Below are 20,000 nucleotides of genomic sequence, written 5' to 3'. Positions count from 1 at the left end.
CGGTCAACATTTCATCGCTTTGGTCTACATTACAGCTTTTGGTCTACATTACACTCAAATTTGAAGCGCTTCTGAGATTTCGTCCGCCTAAAAATCTTCTCGCGGCTCTATTAGCTGCCGCCTCGCCAGGCCTTCTGTCTTCAGAAGGCCTGACTCGTTGGCAATTACTTCATACATCCGAAGTGTCCTGACGAAAGAGAGATTGAAGCGGTCCTCGCACTTAGCTAGACAATTTAACCAATTTTGTCTTATTGACACCTGAAAAATTCAGCAGGCTTCAACAAAATTCGAATCCATGAACTGTGCGATGCCGGTGCAATGCCGCCACTACCAACTAAGCTATGAAGTCACTCGTTTGGTAGAGCATCGCACCGGCATCGCAGAGATCACCAGTTCAAATCCCGCTGGAGCCACCTGAATATTTCAGTTCCAAAAAAAGACAATTGCTTAAGTTGTCCAACTAATTGTGAAGATTGCTTCAATCTCTCTTTCGTCTGTAACCCGCTCTTCAAATATTCATTTGTGCATTTCATTCAGAAATATCCAGAGTTACCGCAACGAAAGACACTGGTGTTTTCCTCAGTGATCTTACGCCACAAACTGTTTTCATATTTGTGTCTTCAAAGGACGTTTTATGATTGGAAAGGACTTTGTGCGATTAACTGATTACTCACAGCCCGGTTGTTGATCTAAATTACTGCTAGTTTGCCAAATTTCACGAAACGCGGCGTCACTTAGGAACCGAATCTTTGCCGCGGAATTGGTAAAGTGTGCTTTCTTTACGTGAAAATATCCATTTACATGTAATTATTGAGGAAAGAACTTTACAGTGCAACGCGCCTTACCGTGGTCACCTACCAAACTTCCCATTTGACAATTACGGGTAAATACGTCAACTCAACAACCCATGCAACGGTGTTCAACTTACAACTGTGCGAACTTTGCAAGGAGGTGTCACGGACTGTCAATCAAATTCACACGTCCCGATTGGCGGACAATTTGCAAAAACTTTCAAATTGTAAGGTGGCCAAGGTAAGGCGCGTCGCACTGTAACTCAAGCGATCTTTAAATTGTTACCTTGAAGTTATGGGACCTCGGTGTTCCCTTCCCAAACAGTACTAGGTGGGTAAGCGTAAACATTGGTACTTTCAATCAACGAAAAAAAATTGTTATGGTCCCTTCTGCAACTGTTGATAACACTGCACTGATGAACTATCAATAATAGCCAACTGGAAACTGATCACTTGTGAGTACGATTTATATCACAACCGTTCTGACTTAACATTGATTTAGCGGAGGAGAGAAAAATGATTAAACGCATAAGACTAGCTTAGACTCAGGTGATTAAACGCTAAGACTATCTTTAGCACTGGATGCAATGGATCTTGGCTAAAGGAGATTGTGAAGGTCTTGCCGGGCTTCAGAAAAAAGTCAGCTGTCTAATTCTAGACGGACAATAACCTTAAAACAGACAGATCATTTGGTTGTGTATTTTAATTGGTTCTTTCAAAACACCAAATCGTCGATACAGATGTATAATATTGCCATAGCTGACCGAGACACTACACTCTTAATTACAGTTATCAATTTCTCCTTATTTCTCGAGTGGTCAATAAGGACATTTACATATCAGAGATTTCCGAAAGAGGTTGAATAAGACAAACATTGTTATCTGGGTTTCATTATTCGATTGAATCGTTTCAAAAGCGTGTTTTCAATTTCAGGTAAATCGATGAATAGGTGATGGCCATCAAGAACTGTACTGAAAGAGAGAAATTAAGGGCATGACACCACTGTTTTAATAAAGTCGGACATTTCCTTAAAGGACATCAAATTTTGAATTCCAAGCGCAATTTCACGGGTCAGCTCATCTGGGTGAATCCTACGGCAACTTAGCCGCAAGAACATAAACTGGATTAAATTAAATAACTCGAGCATGAGGAGCTGGATTTGAGGCTCAACATGAACGGAAAAAATGACACCGTTGTCGACCCGACGGAAAATGGCAATTTCATCGAACCTCCACCCATGCGATGGACACTTCGTCTGATTTTCATCGTCGTGTTTATAGTCGGGATTATTGGTAATTCCGTGGTCTGTGCGGCTGTTATTCGGCGCAAGCGAATGCGGACCAGCAATAACATTTTTACTTTCAATCTAGCCCTGTGTGACCTTCTCAACGTGGTCATCTACTTGCCGACACAAATGGCGGCGTTTGAGAACAACCAAAACTGGGCGGTTGGAAATTTCATGTGTCATGTTGTATACATTCTCGTCCCATTGTGTCTTTGTGCTTCTATTGGAACGTTGCTGGCTATAACCTGTGATAGATACAGAGCTATTGCTCACCCTCTAAAACCGCGTTTAAGCGGCAAGTTCGTCAAGATAATATTAGCGATTATTTGGCTTAGCTCGCTGGCTATAAGCTCTCCACTAATTATCGTCGCCGGAGAAGTTAGACCTGCAAGAGGGAAGGTCTTCTGCGATGAGACTTGGCCAAAGAAAATTTACAGGGAGATATACTGGAATTTTATCTTCGTAATTCAATATTTTCTCCCTTTGACATTGATTGCCGTTTTGGCGGTTTTAATTGCCCTTAAAATACGACAGAACAACGCAATTCAATTGCTTCCCAAAAGTTCACAAGCCATTGCAGCAGCCGTGAGGAAAAGAATGAAGCAGACATCAAAAATCACAAACATGCTTATTGCACTGGTGATTCTGTACGCTGTGTGTATGTTACCCCAACACCTGGTGTTCTTATGGTGGACGTACGGGGATTTAGGAAGCTCCAAATATCGAGTGTATGTGTTGCGCTTTTCAAACGTGTTCCCGATGGCAAATAGCGCGTTAAATCCAATTGCCTATGGAACGCTCAATGCAGAATTCAAGAAAGTATTTAAGACTTTCTTCAACTGTGAATGCCATAAGTCTGATGATGTTCGTAACATGCAGGGCTCTCGGGCCTCGAATCCCTTGAAAAGAACTGGGAAACGCAGATTAACGATGTACAAGCGAGCGAGCGCCGATGGAACTTCTAGTTCTAATGCTGACAAACAGCAAAAAGAGAGTACTCTTTTTCTGGAATTATTATCAACAGAGAAAACACCTGGAAGGAAGGGAGGAAGCGAGTATAAAAAGGCAGAAAGTCAAGACAGTTTCCTCAGTAGCAACGGAAATGTCTCTTTGAGTACGACTCCGCAATCCAACTGCGGAGAGGAAACTATTAGAGATGAAGATGGTTTTCGAGGGAGCGGTGCGCAAAATAAGTATTTCAAGTTGCGCAACGGAAGATCACCTGTTCGCTCTGGTCGAACAGAAGAGGAACAAAAATTGTTAAATTGTGATGGCAAAATTGGAAATACAAGAGACAAGGTTACACAATTTGCTTTTCCTAAAGCGAAGAGAATTGTACATAGTACATGTTCTCAGCGAGACACTGATATTTGTGATGGAAATCCCGGCATGACGACGCGGCATGCTAAAGACGAATTAAAAACACAACAAATGACTTTTGTTTCCCAAGAGCAACCATTTAATACCTGTTGGACCGAGGCGGAAAATGGAGACAAAAAACTGCTTGCGTATGTAACCGCATTAAAGGAAACCGACATTTAAAACTCATATGGGGGAAGAATTTGTCTAGATTGCATTTGCTTAAATTAAAGAGCAATTTTTATGCCCGCACTGGAAAGTAATAACGAGATAAGCCTAGAGTCAACAGAACACACGAGATAAATATTATCAGAGCTAAAAGATTTTAAGAGTCACTCAAAAATTGCAAATACCATAAACGTTCCATAATTAAGGAGGCGAGAACAAAGAGGACCCGAGAAGACTAAAGCACTGAAAAGTTTACATCGATTGTGACAGAAGAAACTAGCTAAAAAAAAACAAGCAGAGCTTTGAAGAATAAAGAAATCACAGCTGAATGTTACTTTGTCCGACTTTGAATCATCGAAAGAAGTTGACCTTTTCACTTTTTGTATTCTAGATACTTTTAGATGTAACCCTTTGGTTATTAGATATTCGACATTATTTCCCATAAGTGACCAAGCGAAAAATAGCTCAATCAAAACACGATGAAACATTGCGCTGTTGACCCCACCTTCCCTGTAATTGGCAAGAAATTTCATGGTTGAATAAGGAGCTAACACGAATTTAATTAGCTTGTTGACAGCACTAATTGTGTTTTAATCAACACTCTTATTGAACGACTATGTAATATCACTTTTCACTGATTTCTAGACACACCGAAAACGAGGTCGCACGAAAATTTCATTTCTTACGACTAGGTCATGTTAAAAAACAAAAAACCAGCCTTTCCTGTGATCAAATCGCCCGGAGACAATAGCTCCATCTTTTTAATATCCCGCGTCATTTTGTAACAGCAAGCAATTCTTTTATCTGTTTGTCTTGAAAAAATTGCCTTAGGCCCACCAAGGGTGCGTGTCAAAATGATTTCTTAGAAAAACAATGGTTTCTATAGTGTGAAAAATAAACTTGACACCCAATCTTTTATTCACTGTAGCCAACAAAGATTGATCTTGTTTTGCCAAAGCTAAATGTCCAACTCAATAATTCAATACCTTAATTTCGAAATCCGCATTAAAGGTTCTTTCGGGAAGATATTCTCTGATAATAGTGTTTCGCAAATAAAATGTCAACGTTCTGGTTTAATCGAAATACGGTGTCGAAGCGTTGTCTACTTTTTAATAATTGGAACTCTTCAGGCTATCTGTGGCTGACCCGAAAAGAAACCTTTAATTATAGTTTTTAAAATCTAGTTGAATTGAGGTCTTATCCAAAGAAAAGGGTATCTTCTTTTCATTCTTATTTTACTTGATCTCTTATCTGGTTTCCATAAGCGACTGTCCGGAAACTAAATTATAATAATCGATATTTTTTGCCGAATTTTAAATGGAGGATACCTAAACTTCGAGCCAGGATTCGAGCTAGGATCCGGGCCAGGATTCCAGCCAGGATTCGAGCTAAGATGAGCGTTCTCCGCTATTTATTCTCGGATCTCTCGGTTAGGTTAGGTCTCGCATCGGTTAGGTTAGGTCTATTTAGGTTGGTTCTAGTCTAGTTAGGGCTAGTTAGGGTTAGGGCAGGTCTCGGTTAGGTTAGGTTAGGTCTCGTTTAGGTTAGGTCAGGTCTCGGTTGGTCTCGGTTAGGTCTCGAATCCTGGCTCGGATCCTAACTCGGATCCTGGCTCGAATCCTGGCTCGGATTCTGGCTTTATTCTTAGTTTTCTCTTTTAAATGGGCAAGCCCTATGAGAAGCCTTGATTGGCGCTTCATTGTTGCACGAAAAGCAAGAATGCGAAACGTCAGTAATTTCGACTGAGAGCGATAATAAAGCAGGGCTTCGGAAAACAAAGAGAGCAAGTTAAATGCGGTCTTGTAACGTGTGAAGAAAGAAAAACCGGCTTTTGTCCAGGGTCTTGCACCCCTAAGGAATGGCGTAGCTGACTTGTGACGGACGTTTTTTTATGTTGCAGAGCACCAGTTGTATTAAAAAGCCGCAGGTCTTCTTAGGAAGGAGGCGGGGGATAGGGGGTGTGCGCACCCCCTGCACCCTCCCCCTAGATCCGCCCCTGTTGTCCCATACCAATGTTTTTCGCTTCGCTGTTACAAAGGCGGTGGACAGAAATCTCCAATCTTCACTACAGAATGAATTTAAACCAAAGGAAATTATGTTTCCAAACAAATTTGCTCGAAATTTTTTTCAAAAAAGTGTTTAAAAAATTTCAGAAAAACTGAATTTTAAAATCGTTTATTTTCACTTTCAAATTTCGCGGGCGCTGCAATCTCGAATAATTGTGACGTGTCAAGGTTTCCCTATTGTTCTGATACAAAGAGCTTTTTTGTACAATTAACACGAGACCATTATTCAAGATGGCGGAATTTGATGACAAAAATTGGCGATTCTAAAACTTCTTTACTTTGTATACAAACGCTTTATTGACTCTATAACCTTTAGTGATTTTAACACAAGATTACTTGCAAAGACGCTCCAAGCAGCTCACAACAAGTGTTTTTAAATCACTGAATAATCCGGTTGGCTCTTCAAACAATGCTTTTTGTGTCTCGGTCTCGTACCGAGGCTGCCAAGAGGGCGTGTAGGTATAAAACAACCTCGTTGTACTTATACTACTACTACTACTACTACTACCACTACTACTACTACTACTACTACTACTACTACTACTACTACTACTACTACTACTACTACTACTACTACTACAACTACTACTACTACTACTACTAGGCTATTTTACGCTAAAAACCGTTTTGCGACCTTGAAAGATGTTTGTCGAGAACGGTCGCAAATAGCAAGCTAGGCGACTAATACAGACACATGGTGTACTAAGCGACGACTTTATCCGAAGATTTCTGAAAATGTAAACAAGTTAGAAACGCGCAAAGAAAAATCATTCCCGAACCCGTTGTCATCAAACCCTTTTCCACCAAAAATCAAAGTTTTTCGGAGAGATTACCGTCACAACTATCATCCAAGAAAACAATCACCTGCGGCGTCCCTCAGGGCTCAATCTTGGGTCCATGGTTGTTCTTATTATATATTAATGACATGCCTGAGTGTTTAAGATCAACCACTTCATGCATGTATGCGGTTGACACCCAAATCTTCTCATCAAACTTCAAACGCACCCCTCTAAGTCTAATTTGATGTTTATTGGCTCCTCGTATAATTTGAACAATAAGAATACCGAACAACCCGTTGTGGTAAACAACATACGCGTATCACGAACTGATACACATAAATTCTTAGGAGTTCAGATAGATGAAAAACTTAGTTGGGATAGTCATATTGACATGATTTGTAAGAAGGCCAGTGCGGGCATTGGAGCGACGAGACGTATCAAGCCCTTTGTTCCTGTAGATACGCTTGAAAAGGTTTATAAGAGCCTAGTACAGCCTTACTTTGAATATTGTTCCCCTCTTTGGGGCTAGCGTGTTTCTTTGATTTAAATAAAGTATACCTACTTACCCTACCCTGCCATTTACAAAAACTTTCTTGCATTGGTTTGAGTTTTTGGACATTGTTACGATTACTGCGCTTTACATAAACATTTGAAGAACTGTTTCGTTTTTCACTGCCGTCAATCACACTTGTCGAGATTTAAAAAACAAACCGATCATGTGATTGAAATCAGCTAATCACAACTGTAAATGTTATCACTACCCTGCCGGCAGTAATAAACGAAACCTCCGATTGGAACTTGAACGTCAGTGTCAACTAAAAACTGAATAGATCTCAAATTGTGGTTCGAGAACGCGAATGGAGTTGTGTGACTCGATTGCGTGACTTGCCGGGTACACTTTGTCCGTGAAGCTGCTTAAGGAGACTGGTAACGACGACAAAGTTCCGGGTTCGGAAGTTATTTTATATTCGGCTAAGTTGACTGTATTTTTATGGATTTGAACCGATAAACGTGACTCCTATTTCGTTTAATTGTAACAAGAAAGTACATGACAGGATCAACACAAATTCACAAGAATGGACGGAAGGGAAAATAATCGAATGAATTCATCGTCGAGAGGACAAACACGGAGGTATTTTAAAATCCGTTTTCGTATTGTTTTGAAAACGATACCGAAAGTATGAAGCTTTCCTCTTAACCACCGATTCTTGCCTTGCTTCCTTCGACCTAGTCCTCGGTTTTCATCGTATTTAAATCACCGCTTCTTCCATTAAGGGAATGATTTGTAATACAGTTTCACGAAATACCCATTTTAATTGACATCATGGCATCTTTCGTGTTACGATTTAGCGGTGATCTTATCAGGTCACGAGAACAGTATCACGCCACTTGTGTTATCGTAGAATGTTTGTCACGCAATTGGCACACCGTTTGTGCAACGACAATTTTCACTTGTTCATTCCTAGGAAAGCACAGAAATCCTGGGTGCTTTCCACTGGACCAGACGTTCCAGTTAAAAATTTCGAGAATTTCATAAGGCGAATGGAACAGCAAACAAACCACATCAACCAATATTGCTCCAACAAAATATAAACATGAATTTCCAATATTATAGAAAATCAATGCTACATGAAATTAAGGGTATTGGATATTAACGCAAATTTAATGTAAAGCGACTTTCGAATTAAGAAAATTAACGCTAAAGAGAGTAAGAATTTCACAATGAGGGAAATAAACGCGAGTAAGACAGTTGGTGGTGACCACTGGAACAAATTTATTCAACAATGGATGCAAAAAAGTCACTGAACAAAACAGAGCCCCCTGGTCAACAAAACAGTCCTCAAAATTCTAATTGATGTAGGGCTTGAAAAACTGCACCTTATTTTATTGTTTTTTCGGTGTCATGGGAGTCTGGAAAGGTTTCAAGACCAGGATCAAAGTAATGGAAATTAAGAGCACGGAAATTGACGCTGCACTTAATTAATGTCAACACAATTACCGCGACTTAAATAAACGCGAATTTTAACGATTTGTGTTAATTTCCTGTAAGAAGTTACGCCCGACGAGGAATGAACCAATGGGACGCGATTTTGTTCAGAAATTTCCGATCTTTTTTTTTTATCCGGATGCCTCCGTTCCGTTCGATTCCTTACCCGGTTTTTTCGAAATTTTTAGTGGAATGGAAATAACAATTATGATCTTGCTTGTAAATAAGCGCCATCATGCAAATGGCGTAGTCGTTTCTTCAATTCATAAAGCTTATTACATAGCTGGCTCTAAATCCACTACAAGCAGGTAGCTTTTTCTTTCATTTTGATCAAATGTCCAATTTTTCCCTAAATTAGAGTCCGATTTAAAAAAATCTAGGTAATTTCTTGTAACCAATCAAATGTCAAGGAATACAATGAAGGTAAATATCAGCCAATCAGTATCAGGGAACTTTTTGGCAGGGAAAAAACGCTGGTTGTTTATATAATGGTGGACTTCCCACACTGTTGGATTAAGAGGCAATTTGATTTAGTAATAAGTCATCTATATAAATCCCTCTGACAGCCAAAAATGTTGGCATGCATTTCTCGAATTATTTTGGTCGAATTCTTTTCAAAGTTCTATTACATATGCAATCGTTTTCTTATCAGTCAGCTAAGAATAAAAAGTGCTGAATATTGCAATCTCGTTCCCAGATGCCGCGATCCTTTTGATCAGCGTGACAAAAGGGACCCCTGGGGACGAGATTGTGAATCTTTCTCTGAGAAATTGAACGCGATATACAAGATAATCTCTGAGCAATGATCCTTTGAAATTCGAAATTTTTCAGAGAATGCGTGGGATCGTTAGCCACCAAATAATTTATCAATTTTTGATAGGGAATACTGTAACTGACTCGTTATATCAAAGCTGAATGGCTTTAAAATACTGCAAATTTAACAAAGTCGAACAAGTTCTTTTACCTTTTGAAGTTAATTTGTAAATAGTATGATGCCTTCTGTGAGCAAACTCGTATGTTAATGACAAAAAATGCAAACAATGACGTCATCAAAGATTCTCTTATTGCCAACGAGTCAGGCCTTCTGAAGACAGAAGGCCTGGCGAGGCGGCAGCTTATAGAGCCGCGAGAAGATTTTTAGGCGGACGAAATCTCAGAAGCGCTTCAAATTTGAGTGTAATGTAGACCAAAAGCTGTAATGTAGACCAAAGCGATGAAATGTTGACCGTAGCGATAACCAATGAGAGTTAAGCACGAGTACGCCGCGTGATGTTTGCAGCCGCCAGTTCACGCAAGCTTGGCTCGTTGGCACTTTAGCGACAGCTATAACTAGTTAATAGATTGAAGTTCTTGGAACAACTAAATTCAGACACTCAAACCCTCCCAATTAATTTAATGTGTTGCCTCCCACTCTCCCGATTTGAATCAGATTCTGTTGCTTTATCATGAAATTCTGAAAACATGGTAAAAAATAGCTTATCTTAAAGTATTTTTTTGCGATCTGAGTGTAAAATGTTACGTATTACACTTATAATGTCTCGCCCAGTCTCTTCATTGAACTTCCCATGTTGTGTAGACTCATAGGGCGCTTTTTCTTTTGTCAGAACTGGTCAGACCCGTCAGTTTGTAAAGAAAATGCAGCAATTTGAAGGAAGACTTGCATGAGAATCTCTCGCATCCTTCTGGAGGAGTATAAATCATCTTCGAATTGTGTTAATTTGAAGGCGTTGTCGAGTTAGTCCTCCCAAATACCCGGTCTGGCCGGTCAGTTCTGTCAAATGGAAAGCACCCATAAGGCCAGCAGTCTTGCTCCATTTGGCAGCTCCAAAAATGGCGGACAAGCATTGGCGAGAATAAAGACCTTATAGAATACCAAAAATATGCAGGAAATGCCACTGAAAGAAATTAAAATGGCAAAATGTCCTGGGGGGATTACCCCAGACCCTCCCCCAGTAGACTGCATATGCATACATTTTTTTGGATATAAATTATACTTATATAAAAGGGACAGCCTGAAGAAGTCCAAAATCACCTTAATGAGCCGGTGTTTTTTTGCACAATTTGTAGGACCACCTATGATGACCTCAGAGGAAAAAGTACAGAAAGTGGTGAATTTATTGCCGTTCCTAAACACCTGCTGGGTTATGTAATCGGAAAGAATGGAAACACAATAAAAGAATTACAAAAACACTCAGGGGCAATGATCACACAAACTTCACCTACCAAAAAGCCTGCTGGTTTTATGATCCGCGGTGATGAGCCAGAACGAGCTTGCGCAAAACAACTAATCGCCGAAAAAGTGGTGAGCGTGAACTTTCTTTGCCGTCGTTAAACCACTCCTTCACAAATATTCCACATTCAACACTCATGCAACGATTTGGCAGTCATATTTGCAGCAACAGTTGACGGACCGTTGAAAAACGGAAGTGACAAACTGAATCAAGCATTAGCCAATCGCATCACTCGATATGACGCATCAAACCGTCCCGCCCCAGTGATTGACGAATTTGAAAACGAAACCGTTGATTGGGTTTTGAGCTTTAGAATATACAGGCTTATGAAAGGCAAAATAAACAGTCACGTCTTCACTCTTTACTTTTTAATTATTTTAACATTAATGATGATGATGATGATAATTAATTTGGACAAAAGAGGCCAAAGGCTACTTTTTAATTATTTTAAGGCCGAGGTCTCCACTGAAGAAACCAGGAACCACCGCTCCCCTGGTCGAGTGGTACAGATTCCAAAGCAGTTCAAGAAGGCGGTAAATGGCCCTGGAGGAGATAACCTTCGATACGTTAGCACTCTTACGGGAGCAGGCGTGACGGAAAATGCCGCTCGTGGACTGTATGTGACAGGTGGTAGAAAAAAAGTGAAACACGCCGAGTATCTATTGAGGACCAAGGTGGTAAGAGCTGTTATTTGCCTTTCGTTAATATAGCAACTCTAATGGAAAACTCCTGCTCCCCAAAAACGTATTGAAAGAGTATTTAAGTCCCTGCATTCTCAATCGCGTATCAATTTATTGTTTGAGAGACTGGGTATAATTGTGCTGTTTTAATAAACAAGCAGGAGTGTTTTATCGGGTCTAAAACTGCCATTGAACGGCTTCCAAAATATTCCACGTATTTCACGGCACCGTGGAAAGAACCACTTGGATCAAACGAAAATGTTGCCTTCTAATTAATGTTTCTGTTACCATCATATTTTCAAGGCATTTTCCATAATTATCAACTGAATAAACGCTGATGGAAATTGAAAATAAAGGCTGTTTGTTGTTGCCCATCATTTCCTTGCATCTCAGTTTCACTTTCATTTAGCTACGTAATTGCATGTAGCATAACACAAAGACACCACAATGTGCAACACATATTGATTGGAAAACACTTCAACTGCCATCCATATTGTCTTAGGCGATCGCAGATGTAGTGAAAACTATTACTAGTTTTAATGAGGAGTGTTTTATCGGGTTTAAAGCTCATGCACGTGACGTTTTATCGGTGTTTTGATAGGCTGTTAGCCTCATTAATTACTAAGGGCCCATCTTCAACCGACAGGCTTTTCGACCGTTTGTTTTTGTTATGGAAATTCGCATCGCTTATCGTAGCGATCTGATTAGATGAATTTCAGCTTTTGTTGTATTTTCATATATGAAAATTGTTCGCGGCTCGTAATGCCTGTCGGTTGAAGGTGGGTCTTTAAGAAGTTTTTGAAATCCAGTTTTCCTTTCTCAGGCATCAACCAGGGTAAGGTCCGAACTGATCCGTAATTATATAGACGAAGAAAACCTTCCCGAGGAATGTGAACTCAAGCTTGTACCATTAGAAGGAAAAGACCGTATGATATTGGCTGGCGCACGATCGCAATATCGATTAAGACCAGCTGATGGTTTCGATCTGCAGTTTAAGGTATGTGCGTGCAAATAAGGAAGCTATATAAATTTTGAGTGTGGATCAAACAACATAAAAACAAACCAAAAGAAAAACGTAAGCAGTGTATTGAGGTTTTATCGGTATCAAGTGAAAGACGTCTTAAAGACATTTTCTTGCATGCTGTCAGTTCAGTAGAGTCTTTGTTTTTGAAAATAGCGTAGTTTGAGATTTTGTTTTTGGACACATTGAGACAATATTTGCGTTAAAATAATGGACTGGTTCCCTCCCCACCCATTCTAGGACCTTCTCACTTGCCACACATGCAGAATGTACTGTCAACCTTCGAACGTGAACTTTTAAAGGAAACCTCCACTCAAACTAATGAATAATTTTAATGTTTGCAATCAAATTTGATCGATAATTTTCTTGTATCGAAAAAGGTGAATTTTAGAATCACTTATTTTCCCTTTCAAATTTCCTGGACGACGCCATCTTGAATAATTGTGATGTGTCGTGGTTCCCCTATTGCTGAAACTATTGGGTAACCACGACATGTCACAATTATTCAAGATGGCGGCGCCCGGGAAATTTGAAAACCAAAACGAGTGGTTTTAAAATTTATTTATTTCAGATACAAACGCTTTCATTGGAAAAATTGGGAACGATGTTTCTTGTAAAATGTTCTGTTCTGTCTTAAGTTTGAGTAGAGGCTCCCTTTAAAGTGCACCTGATTCAAAACGCTTTGTTGTCTTTGCAAAAGATCAAGCAAGAAATAAATGCAAAAAATTACCACAAGGCAGACATGTGGTGTCATTTTGGAACGGTCGTCATCCGGGATCCAGATGAAGGTGAGTTCAAGGAATATCGATTTTGCCTGATGTGATATCATGATAGCTCAATTTAATTTTGCTGATGCAACCTTAAGGATATGCATGCATGACTAGAGAATGACTGAGGGGGCAACCAGAATTCCCATTAAAAGGTGCTGTTTTAATAATAATAATAATAATAATAATAATAATAATAATAATAATAATAATAATAATAATAATAATAATAATAATAATAATAATAATGATGATGATCTAAAACATATTGATCTAAAACATATGTACATAAAAAATCTTCGGTAAGAAAAAGATCAATCAAGCGAAGGCATAAAACACTCGTTAAGAGATTATGTCAGTCCAGCAAGTCCCTTCTCTATCTCTAAGTCATTCTCCTGTACATTTGTCGTTCGTCTCCGTGACCTTGATAAATTAAGAATAAAGTCTAAAGAAGGCGATTGCATAATGTTTGATGGAAAATGTTGCAATCTGCAATATACCGATTCAAACAGGGAAACTTGATAAGGGGGCTGACACCAGTTTCAACAATTTGGAGGTAATGTCTCATTAAAAGGATCAATTCTACAACACTTTCACGAAACGGTAATGTTATGTTTCCAAATGAAACAGCAATAAATATGGTATCACGCGAAAGAACGATTATTGCGTAACAAAATGCGCTCAACATTGTGACAAAACAAGTCACTATAGCAACAGGAAATCCTTCTGAAAACACCCCACGAACTTGGTAACCCTCATTTTTTATTGCTTGAAAGTAATTAGAAGATTAAGTGAAAACTGGCTTGTTCTCTAAGTATGGAGAGATTGTTTTCGGACTCTATGCCTTTGTGCTGTATCGTTTGTTATCGATCTTCACGTGAGAGTGGACAAAAGGCCGAATCAAGCAGATTTTTGGGATTAAATCGTCCTCGATCGCAGAGTAGTCAGTGGCTTCAGAGATTGCGAGTTTCCAGTCTTGTCTTCATTTAATGAAGCATAGGAGCACATTTTAAAACTAGCCCAGAGCGCCTTCAATCGACACAAGGTGAAGTAAGAGTAAGTTTATTTCATTTATTTTCCTGCTGTAAGCTAGGATTAGCCGATTTTTTTTCGGCATTTCATGTTTCCCATATAAACCCTACAATTCGTTACGTTGACTGAGCGTTCGAATTATGCGTTTGGGTCGCCTGTGATATTCCCAGCTATGTTCGGAAATTTGATTGATGGAAGCCAAGACGCAGTTTGGTGCTTAGCGCTTGAAGGTAAGATTCCGCAGAATTATGAAAACCGCAGTAAGAATAAGCGGTTCTTCTTATTTAATAATTATTAAGAGTATGTTACTTTAGAAAGAACGGTAAAAACAGTCAAACAAGGCGTCATCCATGGAGTTTGAAAGGGGTAGGTGGAACCTGCTAATTCTTCGAAATACCCAAATTTAAATAGCTGATGTTGTTTCCCGCGTGATTCGCCTGAGTGCATTTAGTCAATCAGCATTTGGACAAGTCGTCACTTCAAAACAACAACAAACGACCGCAATGACTTTTGGGCGAACGTGGGCCTTTAAATTTTTATTCAAATGATTTTCAGAGACCAAAAGGGAGGGAAAATGTGCCTTATTGCGCTCCCCACACTAATGTGGCGTGACGTGACATTATTTGTTTAAGAACTTTCCTAACAATGACGATTCAAGTCATTCGTTGAAAGCGGGTGACTGGCTCTATTTCTGCCTCGGATTTTACCCAATCGATTGGGTATTCACAGGAGCTCATCATGAGCTCCTGGTATTCATTGAAAAATAACCATACTTTTATTTGGAATTTTTGCAGCCGATGTCGACGAAACCTGGTGCATCGAAGAAGCGACCAACAAACTTCGAGCCAGCCCGGTGAAGAGAAGTGAGTGGAACGTTGCTTTCAAAGAAGGCATTGATCTCGATCACAAAGCGATACAAGAAACGTTTGGTGAAAGCACTGAAGAGGATTTTATGGCAAGATACGATTTGAGCTTTTTATCCCCAAGAAGTCAGGCAATACGATGCAAGGTACAACTGCCCCGGATTTTACGATGGTCCCGTAATTGCAATTGCTACTGAAGCGTCTGATCTTTGATTTTCTTACATTTCTATCATATTGACTAGGTATGGGTTGTAAGGAAAGACGTCAAAACGAAGCTAGAGGAAATACCCGTCCCTTTCAACGACGTGAGCAATATCGTGGAAGAGTTGCGCTTTGAGGACGAAGCAACTCGAGAGAGATGTCGAGGCTGGCTGGTTTTGCAATCCAAAAAATTTTTTCTTGCTAACGTAATCTTTCCTGGCTGTGAAATCGACTACAGGTTCATCATACGGGCACTTACAGGTAACTGAAAATGTCCTTGATGACATTAATTGAAAAATGTTATCACGACCGACAAAGGGTTCCACTTCAGAGAACGACAAATTATGGAATGTTGTTTTCCCTGTACTTTCACAACAGATTTATCGATTATTTTGATGTGTTATCACAATTAAACTCAGAAATGACGCTCCTAGATGCGACTAAAGATGGAATTTGTCTTACAGATGATGTTATTGCCAAAAATAATGGCGTCCATGAACAAGAGGGAACACAGCTATTGTCTCGCTATCTCTCCAAATTAAAATTCACCGATGCTGACGGATTAATTCTTCCGGACGATGATCTACCCCACGGATATCTATTCAATTACCGAAGGTGTGCCCATCGGACCCTATACACTCCCCGGCCAGGGTTTACGATGATTGTGTCCAAGGAGAGTACCTGGTGCAGGGATTATAAGGAAGAAGAATCTCGAAAAACGGTAAGGTAACATACTAGCATCACAAGTACTGACCGCGCAAATTTGGAAGAACATTTCTACCCGCAAGTGGGACTTCATTCCAATATAATTTACCGTATAATTTGGGTACCTTAACACGATATGTAGAGGGAAGGCTGGAACCGATGCCAGAGAGTTGAGAAACCCTTGTCAGCAAGCAGAATGCAATTCATTGTAACTCTTAAAGGCTGACAGAGGGGCTGCCAGAATGAAGGTGAGGCGCATTGCCTTAGACTCCCCAAGGGAAAAGGCTGTATGAGCCGGTGCTCAAAAGTTCTCTCTTTAGTATAAGTAGGTATCCGCTGCCTCCTAGCAACGAATTAGGTTTAGTGCCATCAAATTTACTATTAAGTATGCCAATAACCAACCAAGGCGGATTTGATCAAACGAATTGAAAACATGTTGGAAACCAGTTATCGTTGAACCAAGGAACTAATTTTCATTGACCGGAACCAAAGCAATTCGTTTAACCGTGTTCACATCAGGTAGCGGTAAAACTTCAAAGTTAGGCGCGGTCGGCAAAAAGCACCGGAAAGACATGTACGCCTTTGTAGGAAGTGTTAGGAATCTCGGATATCCGTTTCCATGATATCACATCGAAAATATTCGGTATTTTGTCCAGCGAATTCTTGCATTTGGTGTTTGAGTATTTTCAAGGCAGATTTGGTATCTATTAGGCCTGCCGCACACTAGCCGATTTTTTTGTCCCCCGACGAAAAACCTTCACTTGTCGGCTTGTGTGCGGTGAATTCAGACAAATCTGCGACAATTTTAGGAAGAGTTATAGGAGTCACCTGATCTAACGTTTTTCTTAACATGGTGGATAAAAAAATCTGCAGTCATACGACAAAAAATCGGCTAGTATACGGCGACCTTTAGGGTTTTGAACATTTTTAGGGGGATGGAGTTACTGGTCCTCTGTTGGCTAAAGTTGTGTGTCAGAAAAATGGGTTTCAAATCAAACGAAATTCCCAATTTGCCGAATCAAGAGTAAATTGAAACAGTTCCTTATGCCTTGCGACTTCATTTTATGCACAATCTGCAATTTTTTGCTATACATTTCGTTTACAGACAGACATCCACCTTGGCACTGAAGAATGGGACCGTGATCTCCTCAGCGAGGACTGGGAACCGGAAATGATCGTGGCCAAAATGCCAGAATTTCTTGAGTTTGTCCGAGACGTTCACCAATTCATTTCTAACTGTTGCAAAAATGAACAATCCAGTTAGAACATTTGAACGTCTGTGTGGAAGTGACTTCACTGGTGACGGAGGTCTCGCGCTCCGTGGAAAAATTCTATTAGTAGTAGTAGTAGTAGTAGTAGTAGTAGCAGTAGCAGTAGCAGTAGCAGTAGCAGTAGCAGTAGCAGTAGCAGTAGCAGTAGCAGTAGCAGTAGCAGTAACAGTAGCAGCAGCAGGAGTAGTAGCAGCAGCAGCAGCAGCAGCAGCAGCAGCAGTAGTAGTAGTAGTAGTAGTAGTAGTAGTAGTTGTTGTTTATTAAAAATTATTTGCAGCCGACTGGCTGAATTACATAATTTCATTTAAAAAAAAAAAATATATATATATATATATAACTATCTATTATTACAATAAATACAATTAAAAAGGAAAACATAAGGTATTTAAAATGTTCACTAACACCAACCGGAACAAAGAAGACGTCTCCACTGGCCGTGTAGGATACTATATCATCCACACATGGACAGGATGAACGAATTCTTTGCCCGGTTGGTGCGAGCGACCGGGGCTTTATATTTATGCTTATTATTAAGATTATATTTATTGATATTTTCCATAGGTAGTAATTGCCTTAATTTATGGCTCTTGTTTGTTTCTATTGATTGGAAAAATCGTTCACACAATTGTTGATGGTGTAGTTCTTCAGTTGACAGTCCTAACTTATCTAATCCTGCTATATAATCATATCCTGGCAATATAATTGAAATGGCGCTCTTTTCAACTCGTGTAAATTCGTACTTAAGGTACTTAGGTAAAGAATTAAAATAACTCACAACCCCATAGTCCATTACTGATCTAATGCAAGTCACATGAGAAGAGAAAGCTCTTTTGGAGGCACCTTAGCTCTCTTTAACTGAATTAGGAAGTAGATTCGTTTGTTAACTTTCTTGATTACATTATCAACATGTTCGTTCCATGTCAAATCTTTACTTATGGTAACGCCAAGTAATTTCGCTGATTTTACTACTTCAATCTCATTTCCATTTATAATAAGTGGATCAAAAGTTGGTGGCTGCTTGGAAAAGGTTATTCTTAGCTCCTTACACTTATCAGGAGGTAACTGGACTCTGTTCTTATTGCACCAAGTAGTAACTTCATTAACTATACCTTGTGCTTCACTTACACCACCCTTAGGTACGATTTCAGATGCAGTCGTATCATCTACGAATTTCCAGTATAACGGATCACCGTGCTTCAAATCGTTTATCATTAATGCAAAGAGCCAGGGACCTAATTTGGTGCCCTGAGGTACACCTGATGGGACGGAACCCCAGTCTGAATAGCAGTCATTTACTAATTTGACGCGTTGCAGTCTATCACTCAGGAAATTCATTTTTGTCCTTTTGAACGGCATAAGAATGTCTAAGCCTGTTTGCATGGTCTTGCAGAATAAGTTCGACAAATCTTCACAGGTGTATAAGGCACTGAAAAGGGCATGTAGTGGGATTTCATGCCGCTGTGTGTGTTCATATCCAGCTCTCTGACTGGCACTAACTCAGTTCTTCTCCGGTTTTCTCGAATGCAACCGAACTTCGTTTTACAAACAAACAAACAACCAAGTGGTTTCATCCGCTGAGTCGGCTTCCTTCATAAGTGGCTTCCTTACCACAGTCACACACGCTTCAAAACGCGTCACGCTTTACCCCTCACTAAGCATGAACAAAGCTTCCCTTTCTCTTTACTTTTTGCCGTGAAAGAGCTGGTGTTAGTACTTCGCAATGGTTGTCAAAACGTCAGCCAATGACCTGCACGATCTTTCGTTAAAAAAGGTGTTCCCTGAATTCTATGACAAAACCACTTATCACTTACGTCACGAAATGTCTCATTAAATGCACGCCGAATGTTGATGAACTGGTGAACATCACGATCTAAACGCCAGTTTTCTCATTTACAAGAAGGCAATTACAATAGAGTCAGTAAGTAAGTAAGAAAGATACCTCAGTGGCAATTCTAGACACAGCTGATGCACAAGTTAAGAAAGGGAAGAAGACACTTTGTGACGCTTACATATTGGTCGTTTACAACATATACATCTTCCTTCCTTAAAAGGTGGAAGAGCGATATAAACAAGTTAATCTATATGCACTGGATTACTCGAATGGTTTAGATAGGTCTTATCCTTTGGATATAGTGATTTATCCGGTGATTAGAGCTGTCCAAATTTTGAACCACTGAGATCTTGTATGTACACTTCCCCAGGTATTTTACGTAACACCATGGAGCCAAGAGTCCAATACCCAAGAGTGAGAATCTGGTATCAGGTTTATCTCCATCGGCGTTAGAAAAGTGTCTATTTTTAAACCAGGTTTCGCTGGAAAATAGCAACAGACAAAATCGTCAGAACTCAATGTTTTACCCAATTCGTATCTCCCGAGGTTATTATAAGATTCTCTGTTTGTTGTATTTGCATTGTAATGTAGCATTCACATTTAAATGATATGGAAAAACCTGGAGCAAAACGTTTTATTCCCAAAGGATTTGAATTGGGTACAACGTTTGGACTATGTTTATTTTCCCGCAAAACTTGGTTTAAAAATAGGCACTTTTCGGACGCTGATGGGGACTAGGTCATGATGGAGCTCAGTTTGCAGTGTCACTGAAAATTATGAACTGCTAACTCTTTCGATTGGTGCTTGACCTCCTTCTCCCTGAGAGACTTTTCATCCCCGTTGGGTTTATTGCCGTGGGACTAAGTTTATCGGGGGCTGCGGAAACCTTGGTTTTGATGCTTGGTTTTAAGCTCCCTCGGCGCGTGCTTCGCGAGCTTCTACCGGAGACATCTAAGGTGTCTG

The 20,000-nt window shown here is 39.9% G+C and overlaps 3 protein-coding genes across 5 annotated transcripts in view; 2 read left to right on the top strand and 1 right to left on the bottom strand.

Annotated features, from left to right (window-relative positions):
• Positions 1 to 4,506, top strand: part of LOC137973367 (galanin receptor 2a-like) — a 16,103-nt gene extending 11,597 nt beyond the window's left edge. For 2 of the 3 annotated variants that reach the window (XM_068820163.1, XM_068820161.1), the window contains exon 2: positions 1,725 to 4,506. In XM_068820163.1, the coding sequence (XP_068676264.1) occupies positions 1,963 to 3,618 (1,656 nt within the window). In that variant the 5' untranslated portion in view covers positions 1,725 to 1,962 and the 3' untranslated portion in view covers positions 3,619 to 4,506. Of the gene's footprint in view, positions 1 to 1,021; positions 1,123 to 1,724 lie in introns of those variants that run through there. The other variant, XM_068820162.1, reaches the window with a different exon arrangement.
• Positions 4,507 to 7,374: 2,868 nt separating this feature from the next.
• On the top strand, positions 7,375 to 17,528 carry LOC137973365 (uncharacterized). The gene is made up of 9 exons (XM_068820159.1): positions 7,375 to 7,580; positions 10,503 to 10,737; positions 11,119 to 11,343; positions 12,170 to 12,343; positions 13,068 to 13,155; positions 14,961 to 15,175; positions 15,272 to 15,491; positions 15,695 to 15,951; positions 17,041 to 17,528. The coding sequence occupies exons 1-9, from the start codon at positions 7,525 to 7,527 to the stop codon at positions 17,197 to 17,199; spliced, it is 1,629 nt and encodes a 542-aa protein (XP_068676260.1). The 5' UTR covers positions 7,375 to 7,524; the 3' UTR covers positions 17,200 to 17,528.
• A 1,198-nt stretch (positions 17,529 to 18,726) lies between these two features.
• Positions 18,727 to 20,000, bottom strand: part of LOC137973366 (uncharacterized protein CXorf65 homolog) — an 8,432-nt gene continuing 7,158 nt past the window's right edge. The window contains exon 5 of the mRNA XM_068820160.1: positions 18,727 to 20,000. This exon is cut by the window's right edge and continues 21 nt beyond it. Within this exon, the coding sequence (XP_068676261.1) occupies positions 19,822 to 20,000 (179 nt within the window). The 3' untranslated portion in view covers positions 18,727 to 19,821.

Source organism: Montipora foliosa, chromosome 10, assembly GCF_036669935.1.
Source record: "Montipora foliosa isolate CH-2021 chromosome 10, ASM3666993v2, whole genome shotgun sequence".
NCBI classification, from domain to species: Eukaryota; Metazoa; Cnidaria; class Anthozoa; order Scleractinia; family Acroporidae; genus Montipora; species Montipora foliosa.
This window is presented reverse-complemented; position numbering and strand designations above follow the sequence as displayed.

What these genes read in the sequence shown, in the direction of transcription:
- LOC137973365 (XM_068820159.1), top strand. Translation starts at nt 7,525, where the DNA reads ATGGACGGAAGGGAAAATAATCGAATGAATTCATCGTCGAGAGGACAA. An exon ending in CATCCGGGATCCAGATGAAG is followed by an intron (nt 13,156 to 14,960) that starts GTGAGTTCAAGG and finishes GAATTTTTGCAG; the next exon opens with CCGATGTCGACGAAACCTGG. An exon ending in GTCAGGCAATACGATGCAAG is followed by an intron (nt 15,176 to 15,271) that starts GTACAACTGCCC and finishes CATATTGACTAG; the next exon opens with GTATGGGTTGTAAGGAAAGA.